This window comes from Dendrobates tinctorius, unplaced genomic scaffold (assembly GCF_039654945.1).
Source record: "Dendrobates tinctorius isolate UK_male_01 unplaced genomic scaffold, ASM3965494v1 ptg000303l, whole genome shotgun sequence".
NCBI lineage: Eukaryota > Metazoa > Chordata > Amphibia > Anura > Dendrobatidae > Dendrobates > Dendrobates tinctorius.
In genome coordinates this window covers 60,486-71,921 of record NW_027361970.1, presented here as the reverse complement: position 1 = coordinate 71,921, position 11,436 = coordinate 60,486, and the positions used below count along the sequence as shown (strand labels likewise).

Sequence of the window (11,436 nt, the reverse complement as noted above, 5' to 3'; positions counted from 1 at the left end):
GTCTGCATACAGGGTCTCTGGGTTTTCTCTAATTGTGGCAGTTTTTATGGCTTTCTTTGCATGACTGTTCTTCTGCCCTTCAGAGTGTGTTATCTCCACGATCTTACACCCCCTGCTGCCTTGTGTCTCCGGCTCTCTATCAACATTTACTTTGTTCAGTTTCCCTTGTTCCAAATTAACATTTTCCATTTTTATAATTCTAATTCTTATTTCTGATAGTTTTAAGTTCTAGCAAGATTCTGAGTGTGGTGAGGCTGAGGATGGTCCTACCTGCGGGTGCTGTCCTCTGGATGTCAGACCTGGTGCTGCCAGGTGGTTGCTGTCTGTCCTCCAGGGGATTCTTGTTTTCTCCTTTGGAACTTATTTTTTCCTCCTTTTTCATAAAATCTTTAGTCCGGCTCCGTCCTGCTCACTTCTGTATTCCACGGGGATGAATTTTTCCAGGTTGTGTCCTAAAGTTTCCTCATTACAAGGTATAAAGTGATGAAAATTCAGGAGCTCATGTTCAGTGCTGCTTACTCCTGGAATGGTGGGCGGGGTATCTATCTATCTATCTATATATTATCTCTATATCTATCTATCTATCTATCTCTATATCTATCTATCTCTATATCTATCTATCTCTATATCTGTTATCTCTATATCCATATCTATCTCTATATCTATCTATCTCTATAGCTATCTTTCTATCTAACACTATATCTCTATATCTATCTCTATATCTCATTATCTATCAATCTCTATCTCTATCTCTCTTTATCTATCTATCTATTGATCTATCCATCTATCTCTATATCTATCTCTATATCTATCTCTACATCTATCTATTATATCTATCTATTATCTCTATTATCTATATCTATCTATCCATCTATCTAGCTATCTCTATCTATCTCTATATCTATCTTTCTAACTCTATATCTATCTATCTCTATACATATCTCTATATCTAGCTATTATCTCTATATCTATCTTTCTATATCTATCTGTCTCTATATCTATCTCTATATCTATCTATCTATCTCTATATCTATTATCTCTATATCTATCTATCTCTATATATCTCTATATCTATTTTTATTTATAGCCATGTATCTATATATATTTATCTCTATATCTATATATGTCTATATTATTATTATTATTATTATTATTATTATTATTATTATTATTATTATATCTGTATATCTCTATCTATTATCTATCTCTATCTATTATCTATCTCTATCTATATATCTATCTATCTCTATATCTTTCTATCTATAGCTATCTATCTCTATATCTATCTATCTATCTATCTATCTATCTATCTATCTATCTATCTATCTATCTATCCATTATCTATTTTCTATCTATCTCTATATCTATCTATCTATCTATCTATCTATCTTTCTTTCTTTCTATATCTATCTTTATATCTCTATCTATCTCTATGAATCTTTCTATCTATATCTATCCATTATCTACTTTCTATCCATTATCTGCTATCTATCTCTATATCTATCTATTTCTACATCTATCTTTCTATCTATATCTATCTAACTCTATATCTATATATCTATATAGCATTATACCCTATGAGGGGGTGCATTATTCCCTATGAGGGGGGCAGTATTATACCCTATGAGGGGGCAGCATTATACCCTATGAGGAGGCAGCATTATACCCTATGAGGAGGGCAGCATTATTCCCTATGAGGGGGTGCATTATACCCTATGAGGGGGTGCATTATTCCCTATGAGGGGGGCAGTATTATACCCTATGAGGGGGGCAGTATTATACCCTATGAGGGGGCAGCATTATACCCTATGAGGGGGTGCATTATTCCCTATGAGGGGGGCAGTGTTATACCTTATGAGGGGGGCAGTATTATACCCTATGAGGGGGGCAGTATTATACCCTATGAGGGGGTGCATTTTACCCTATGAGGGGGTGCATTATACCCTATGAGGGGGTGCATTATACCCTATGAGGGGGGCAGTATTGTATTCTATGAGATGGCTGCATTATATTCTATGAGATGGCTGTATTATACTATGTGAGGGGGCTGCTTTATATTCTATGAGGGGGCTACCCCAACTCCTGCTACATAATTAAGACATGTACAACCTTATATTATACCCGGATATTAGCGTGTTTTACCACATAATTGGTGGTCTGGTATTTAACTCTATGCAGCTACATAGTGGGCCCCAAGAATGATTTTCTCTGGTGGGCCCAAGGTGTTCCAGTCCGACGCTGTTTAGATGTGTTGGTAATCACAACCAAGATTCCAGCACATGAATGGATAGTGCAGAACACACTGCATATAACCATAGCAACTGACGAAAAGCAGTGAAAAAGTCCTCATATCACAAGGTAAAGTGCAAAGTAGGTTTTTATTGAAAGGTGAAACAAACAGAACATGGCTAAAAAGTGACATTGGTAGGAAAAGAGAGGCCGGGTGACCATGGTAGCTCCAAATAAATAGTCATGAGAAATACATGAACATTGTGAAGTGTCTAACTGTCTAAACATAAATAATGTCCCGTGTGGTGGTTGTGTGGCATGTCCCAATATAATACGTGATAACTCTTTTTGTGACTCTAGTGGTACCACTACATATGATATTCGTCAGAGAATAACTTGTACCACTAGATATGTCATATATTATGCCACCTGCCCCTGTGGCCTGAGTTATATCGGCCTCACAACACGCCAACTTAAAGTAAGAGTGAGGGAACATGTGCTGGGCATCCTAGCGGCACGCACACATGATGACCCCGCTACCCTCAGAACCATACCACGTCATTTTTTTGATTTCCATGACTGTGACGCTGCCCTATTGAAGGTTAAAGGTATTGATGCGCTCAAAATTGATGTCCGAGGCGGGGGTTTGTCCAAAAGACTCAGCCAGCTCGAAGCCCGGTGGATCTGGCGACTCAAGACTGTTCACCCACATGGCCTTAATGAGAGCCTCTCTTTTGCTCCTTTCCTATAATCCATTTATGTGATATTGGTTTGTATGTTTTTTAGCATGTTTTTAATTTATTTTATTCTTATTATAGTGACTTCGTGTTTCTGCTGCCTCTCGGCCCCTCATGTGGATGAACATTTCAGTCCTGTTCCATGGGGATGTGATGCCTAACGGATCCTCACTACACGCCCAACCTGGTCTCTTGATTTTTGCATTGGACTGGACATTTCTCCCTTTTTTTTTTTTTTTTCTGCATTTGGGCCAACATAATGCTGTGTATATATGTCCTTTTCTAGCCTGATTTGGTTCATGTGTAGTTAGGTTCTTGTATGGACTCCTTTTATTTCATTTTTGTATTATTATTATTGTTATCATTTTCTCACATTTACTTGTCTCATGCACACATTATAGTACCGTAAGAGAGAGAGATACAGATATAGATACATTTATCTACCCATTGGTTGCCTGTACTTAGTATGATATCCATTCTACTTTGGCCTCCCCTATGTCTATCGTTATATTGGCTGCTATACACTTTGTTAATTATATGCTGGTGCGGATTCCAGCTTTGCCCTTACATTTTTCCCCTTTCCAAAATGGCCGCTGTTGACTCTGTCCATACTGCGCATGCGCCGATTGCATCACGGACCACGTGACATCACCCTCCTCCCTCCTGCCCACCGTCTGACGTTTGACTGCACGGGGCCCCGTGTTTTGTCTGCGTCAGCGGTGTTGAATGGCTGGGATGGTGGGTGTGTCCGGTGCTTGGACGTGATTGGTGCTTTCACTTGCAACCATCCCCTGTGATTTGTATGCATTAGCTGTGACCGATGGGTGGGTGTGTCTTGATCCTGGGCATGATTTTACTTTCACTTTCACTTCCCCTATATAATGGGCCTTTGTCAGCAGTTACACATGCCCCCTGAGGAAGGCATTATCGCCGAAACGCCGCGCGTTGGGGTACGGCTGTGGTCTCCCTTGCTGCTCCTTCTTGTGTAAGTGCCTCCTTTATTACCATATTGTATGTTTTTGCCTGTCATCATTTATGTAGGGATTTTTCCCTGTAAGTTATGGTCACGACCATGGGCAAACATTATTTATGTTTAGACAGTTAGACACTTCACAATGTTCATGTATTTCTCATGACTATTTATTTGGAGCTACCATGGTCACCCGGCCTTTCTTTTCCTACCAATGTCACTTTTTAGCCATGTTCTGTTTGTTTCACCTTTCAATGAAAACCTACTTTGCACTTTACCTTGTGATATGAGGACTTTTTCACTGCTTTTCGTCAGTTGCTATGGTTATATGCAGTGTGTTCTGCACTATCCATTCATGTGCTGGAATCTTGGTTGTGATTACCAACACATCTAAATCACTATGATTTTGATAACCCACTCCAGCACATTTTGCTGTCTTTCATTCTTACGATTTACCCTTGCTGTGTTATGCACAGGTCTCTCAGTCAGCACTATGGATTTCCGAGCCAGAGAACAAACCTGGCTGTCCCAAATGGATCGGGTGTTCAGCGGCAACACGGCTGATTCATTACAGACTCCGGATTTAGGATTGGAGGACAAATTTTCTGTGATTAAAAATATGCTCCTTAAGAGGTCCAAACTTTGGTGGAACAGGAGTTTTTTGGACAAATATGTAACTAACAAAATGATCCCCAGAGGTCTGAGGGTTAAAATTATCCCATCCTTTCCCATTGATGATGAGGCTTTCATCACTAAGTGGGAGGAAACATGTAATGTATGTTCAGTATCTCTGATGAGATTGCTTATTGAGCACAATACATCTGTTATTAATAATCTTGATACTATAATTGACACGTCCCTAAATGAATTCCGCACTTTATGTCCACCTGATAAAATGCTTAAATTTGAGACTGATCTTGATAAAACTATGGACTCCCTTGTTAAAAAGATTCAGGATTCTCAAGTTTCCAAATTTAACAGGGACTCTAGAGATTACTCATCCAAGAGAGTTTATTTATGGAGACAGAGTGTTATCCAGCCTTCCTCACGTAAGGCTTCTTCTGCTCTGTCGATCTCCTCCATGAGTGGGAAGTCTGATATATCGTCTACCTCTTCACTATCTGCTTCCAACAATGAGATGGCAAGATTGCGGGACCATACGTTCCATCCGTACAAGCGGAATCTGGGCGCTTCTGGACACGATAATAAGGTGATTAATCTTAGTGACGTTTCCCTTTCTGCGGCAGATCTGCGGCTCCTCAGTAGGGGTCTCTCTTTCTCTCCAGCGTCTGGTTTTGACCTATTTGATACAATTAAGGATCTCCACCTATTTGCGCGATCGTTGCTATTCAAGAGATATTTTCACTCTAACGACATGCAATCCCTGTTTCCCACAGAGGAGGAACAGGCGGCGTTAACCATATTGGAGGAGCTGGCATCTGGAAATGAAAATGATGGAGGTAAGATTCCCCCGTCCATTCGACCAAAATCCAAGAAGTTCCCCCCATTATCCTCTTGTGCTGCCATTGACATGTTCGTCCGGGTGGTTACGGAGGAGTTCTATAATATTCCTCGGTTTATTATTAATGACAATATTTCCCTTGGGGAGAGATGTAGGCTGAGAGCACTTCAAAATATACCTGGGGTTCTTATTAAACCTGCTGACAAGGGTGGTAATGTCGTCCTGTGGCCGGTAGACATGTACGAGAAGGAGGTATTTAGACAACTGAATAACATCGTCTGTTATAAAAAATTAACATATAATCCTCTCTCTGCCTACTCCGTCATGTTGGAGACTATTCTTAAAAATGCTACACAGGACGACATTATCACTAAAGAGCTACATAATGCTCTTATCGTACCCGAACCCAAAGTCCCCACCCTATATCTTCTCCCCAAGATCCACAAGAGCTCCTCTGTTCCACCCGGGCGGCCCATTGTCTCGGGACGGGGGAATTTCTTGAAAAATGTTAACAAATGGATTGATTTCCACCTGCAGCCCCTTGTTACTAGCCTTCCCTCCTTTCTTCGTGATACAGGTGATCTATTACGCAGGGTCGACGGGTTGTGCCTTGGGGGTGATACTCTTCTAGTCTCAGCGGATGTGGAATCCCTATATACCAACATCAAACACACTGATGGCCTTAAGGCGGTCAAATACTTTTTAAGTACTTCCAACCTCAGTCCAGGTTTAAGGGACCTCCTGCTGAGACTACTTGAGTTCACCCTCACCCACAATTTTTTTGTCTTTAAGGGGTCCTTCTACCTACAGCTCCAGGGGACCGCGATGGGTGCGGCCTATGCGCCCTCCTATGCGGGTCTTTTCCTGGGGCTGTGGGAGAGGGACCTCTTCATGTCAGACGAAGGTCTCTCAATGTGCCGTGTCCCCCTGTGGACGTGGTACATTGATGACATTTTCTTCGTCTGGCATGGCACACCCGCCGACCTTGAACAACTTATTACTCTCTTGAATGGCAACGATCAGAATATCCATCTAACGTTTTCATATAGTGGGGAGTCCCTTGATTTTTTAGATGTTACTATTAAGAGGGACCGCGCTGGGGTCCTGCAGACGGACATCTTCAGGAAGGCAACCGCCACTAATTCTTTGTTACATGCTAGTTCTAGCCATCCGAAGCACATTATTCATGCCGTTCCCGTGGGGCAGTTCCTACGTCTTCGTAGGATCTGCTCCACAGACGATGATTTTTTTAGGCAGGCTGAAATTTTGCGCCAACGTTTTCTGGTACGTGGCTATAGCCACAGGTCCATCAAGCGGGCTCTTAATAGGGCCAAGTATGCTTCCCGCCATGATCTTTTATATCGCTCTGAATTTGTCCAGCGCCCAAATAAAAATGGGACTATTAGGTTCGTTACTACATTTAGCTCGAGGTCCAACCAGGTACGTATGGCCTTACAGAGAGCCTGGCCGATCCTTCGGGTTGACCCGATTATCAATCAATTTCTATCCCCTAGACCATCCATGTCCTTTAGGCGCTCTAAGAATCTTAGAGACCATTTGGTCTCCAGTCATTACATTGCTCGTAAACCACAGACCTTCTTGGATAAACTCAGCCCTGGGGGTGGCTGTGTCCCGTGTGGTGGTTGTGTGGCATGTCCCAATATAATACGTGATAACTCTTTTTGTGACTCTAGTGGTACCACTACATATGATATTCGTCAGAGAATAACTTGTACCACTAGATATGTCATATATTATGCCACCTGCCCCTGTGGCCTGAGTTATATCGGCCTCACAACACGCCAACTTAAAGTAAGAGTGAGGGAACATGTGCTGGGCATCCTAGCGGCACGCACACATGATGACCCCGCTACCCTCAGAACCATACCACGTCATTTTTTTGATTTCCATGACTGTGACGCTGCCCTATTGAAGGTTAAAGGTATTGATGCGCTCAAAATTGATGTCCGAGGCGGGGGTTTGTCCAAAAGACTCAGCCAGCTCGAAGCCCGGTGGATCTGGCGACTCAAGACTGTTCACCCACATGGCCTTAATGAGAGCCTCTCTTTTGCTCCTTTCCTATAATCCATTTATGTGATATTGGTTTGTATGTTTTTTAGCATGTTTTTAATTTATTTTATTCTTATTATAGTGACTTCGTGTTTCTGCTGCCTCTCGGCCCCTCATGTGGATGAACATTTCAGTCCTGTTCCATGGGGATGTGATGCCTAACGGATCCTCACTACACGCCCAACCTGGTCTCTTGATTTTTGCATTGGACTGGACATTTCTCCCTTTTTTTTTTTTTTTTTTTCTGCATTTGGGCCAACATAATGCTGTGTATATATGTCCTTTTCTAGCCTGATTTGGTTCATGTGTAGTTAGGTTCTTGTATGGACTCCTTTTATTTCATTTTTGTATTATTATTATTGTTATCATTTTCTCACATTTACTTGTCTCATGCACACATTATAGTACCGTAAGAGAGAGAGATACAGATATAGATACATTTATCTACCCATTGGTTGCCTGTACTTAGTATGATATCCATTCTACTTTGGCCTCCCCTATGTCTATCGTTATATTGGCTGCTATACACTTTGTTAATTATATGCTGGTGCGGATTCCAGCTTTGCCCCTACATTTTTCCCCTTTCCAAAATGGCCGCTGTTGACTCTGTCCATACTGCGCATGCGCCGATTGCATCACGGACCACGTGACATCACCCTCCTCCCTCCTGCCCACCGTCTGACGTTTGACTGCACGGGGCCCCGTGTTTTGTCTGCGTCAGCGGTGTTCCATGGCTGGGATGGTGGGTGTGTCCGGTGCTTGGACGTGATTGGTGCTTTCACTTGCAACCATCCCCTGTGATTTGTATGCATTAGCTGTGACCGATGGGTGGGTGTGTCTTGATCCTGGGCATGATTTTACTTTCACTTTCACTTCCCCTATATAATGGGCCTTTGTCAGCAGTTACACATGCCCCCTGAGGAAGGCATTATCGCCGAAACGCCGCGCGTTGGGGTACGGCTGTGGTCTCCCTTGCTGCTCCTTCTTGTGTAAGTGCCTCCTTTATTACCATATTGTATGTTTTTGCCTGTCATCATTCATGTAGGAATTTTTTCCCTGTAGTTATGGTTACGACCATGGGCAAACATTATTTATGTTTAGACAGTTAGACACTTCACAATGTTCATGTATTTCTCATGACTATTTATTTGGAGCTACCATGGTCACCCGGCCTCTCTTTTCCTACCAATGTCACTTTTTAGCCATGTTCTGTTTGTTTCACCTTTCAATAAAAACCTACTTTGCACTTTACCTTGTGATATGATGACTTTTTCACTGCTTTTCGTCAGTTGCTACACCTAAAAACATGCAAGATTTCTGGCTCTCACAGGCTTGTAACGTCTTCTTTAAGAGGCTCCTCTGTCTTCCACTCATTGCCTGTAGTAATAGCACCTGTTTGAACTTGTTATCAGTATAAAAGCCACCTGTCCACAACCTCAAACAGTCACACTCCAAACTCCACTATGTTGAAAACCAAAGAGCTGTCGATAGACACCAGAAACAAAATTGTAGCCCTGCACCAGGCTGGGAAGACTGAATTTGCAATAGGCAAGCAGCTTTGTGTGATGAAATCACCTGTGGGAGCAATAATAAGAAAATGGAAGACATACAAGACCACTGATAATCTCCCTCGATCTGGGGCTCCACGCAAGATCTCACCCCGTGGGGTCAAAATTATCACAAGAACGGTGAACAAAAATCACAGAACCACATAGGGGGAACTAGTGAATGACCTGCAGAGAGCTGGGACCACTGTAACAAAGGCTACCATCAGTAACACACTATGCAGCCAGAGACTCAGATCCTGCAGTGCCAAACGTGTCCCCCTGCTTGAGCTAGTACATGTCCGGGCCCATCTGAAGCTTGTTAGAGAGCATTTGGATTATTCAGAAGAGTATTGGGAGAATGTCATATAATCTGATGAAACCAAAGTAGCACTCTTTGGTAGAAACAAAACTCGTTGTGTTTGGAGGAAACAGAATGCTGACTTGCATTCAAAGAACACAATACCTACTGTGAAGCATGGGGGTGGCAACATCATGCTTTGGGGCTGTTTCTCTGCAAAGGAACGAGGATGACTAATCCGTGTACATGAAAGAATGAATAGGGCCATGAATCCGTGAGATTTTGAGTGCAAACTTCCTTCCATCAGCAAGGGTATTGAAGATGAAATGTGGATGGGTCTTTCAACATGATTATGATCCCAAGCACACCACCAAGGTAATGAAGTAGTGGCTTCATAAGAAGCATATGAAGGTCCTGGTGTGGCCTAGCCAGTCTCCAGATCTCAGCCTCATAGAAAACCTTAGGAGGGACATGAAAGTTCATGTTGCCCAGCAACAGGCCAAAAACATCACTGCTCTAGAGGAGATCTGCATAGAGGAATGGGGCAACTTACCACCAACAGTGTGTGCCAACCTTGTGAAGACTTACAGAAAACGTTTGACCTCTGTCATTTCCAAAGGATATACCGGGTGAGTCATAAAGGACGGACGTTTTTAAACTAATCATAAAATCATTAAATATTTATTAAATATAAATGTATTCACAGATTTGGTTACGTATACTGACAAATATTTGACAAATTCAAGTGTGGAAAACAACATCTGCCATGTGGTGGCCATTATCAGTGATGCATTTCCAAAGGCGTTCTTGGAAGTTGGCATCAACACGTTCCAACACAACTCTGTCGATTTGGGCAACTTCCACTCGAATAGCTTCCTTCAGTTCTTGTAATGATCGAGGCTTAAGCTTGTATACACGTGATTTGAGGTGACCCCATAAGTAATAATTGCACATGGACAGGTCTGGGGACCTAGGAGGCCAATTAATATCGCCAAACCTGGAAATGATGCGACCAGGGAAGAGAGGGCGAAGAACGTTCATTGTTGCTCCGGCTGTGTGGGCCGTTGCCCCATCTTGTTGAAACCACACACTAGAGATGGGGATATGTTGCCGTCGTAACTCAGGAACAAAGAAGTTATTTATCATGGCGATATAACGTTGTGAGTTCACGGTAACAGTATTGCCATTATCGTCTTTGAAAAAGTACGGACCGATCATGCCATATTTGCCCATAGCGCACCACACCGTTACCTTAGGGCTGTGCAGCGGTCGTTCATGTAATTCTTTCGGATTTTCATAGGCCCAATAATGGCAGTTCTGCTGATTAACCATGCCATTGACATGGAAATGAGCTTCATCACTCATGAATAAAATAAGGTTGTCGTTTTGCTCAATAATTGCTTCCATCTCATGTGCGAACTTCAGTCGCGCTGCGTAATCCCCACGCTCCAACTGTTGCACAATGGCCAATTTATAGGGGTGGAAATGCAGGTCTAAATGCAAAATACGCCTTACTGTACGATTACTGAGGGCAAGTTCTAAAGAATGTTTCCGAGCAGATCGACTCGGACTACGCAGCATGGCTTGCCTGACGCGTTCCACATTTTCAGGGGTACGTGCCGTTCGTGGAGCCCCCGGTGGTCGTTTGTTCATTAGTGTACCTCGTGTACGGAGTGCTTCAACCCAACGTAGGATAGTGTTACGAGCGGGAACAGCTTGATTTCTGTGAATATTGAAATGACGCCGAAACTCACGCTGAACGGCTGTGATACACTCATTATTCTTGACAAAACTGTCGTACGCAAAAACGCGATGTTCTATCGTCCACGGCACCATAGCTTAAACTGAAACTAAAATAAAAACAATGCTTTCACCTCACAAACATAACCCCGCCTCCCGCACATCTCTACCTCCACCTGGTGGTGAGTTATAGCCACTTCAAATACATCCGTCCTTTATGACTCACCCGGTATAACAAAATATTGAGATGAACTTTTGTTAATGACCAAATACTTATTTTCCACAATAATTTGTAAAATAAATCTTGCCAAATCAGACAAAATGATTTTCTGGATTTGTTTTCTCATTTTGACTATCGTAGTTGTGGTCTACCTATGATGTCA

The 11,436-nt window shown here is 42.4% G+C and overlaps 1 protein-coding gene across 1 annotated transcript; it reads left to right on the top strand.

The window, feature by feature from the left end:
- Positions 1 to 3,202: 3,202 nt before the first annotated feature.
- Positions 3,203 to 8,101, top strand: LOC141073475 (uncharacterized). Its single transcript, XM_073560707.1, has 2 exons — positions 3,203 to 5,396; positions 7,551 to 8,101. Exons 1-2 carry the CDS (start codon positions 4,337 to 4,339, stop codon positions 7,628 to 7,630), a joined length of 1,140 nt encoding a protein of 379 aa, XP_073416808.1. The 5' UTR covers positions 3,203 to 4,336; the 3' UTR covers positions 7,631 to 8,101.
- Positions 8,102 to 11,436: the final 3,335 nt, after the last annotated feature.

Excerpts from the sequence above, each read along its gene's own strand:
- LOC141073475 (XM_073560707.1), top strand. The coding sequence starts at position 4,337 with ATGATTTTGATAACCCACTCCAGCACATTTTGCTGTCTTTCATTCTTA. Across the intron at positions 5,397-7,550 it reads TGGAAATGAAAATGATGGAG|TGACTTCGTGTTTCTGCTGC; the intron begins GTAAGATTCCCC and ends TTCTTATTATAG.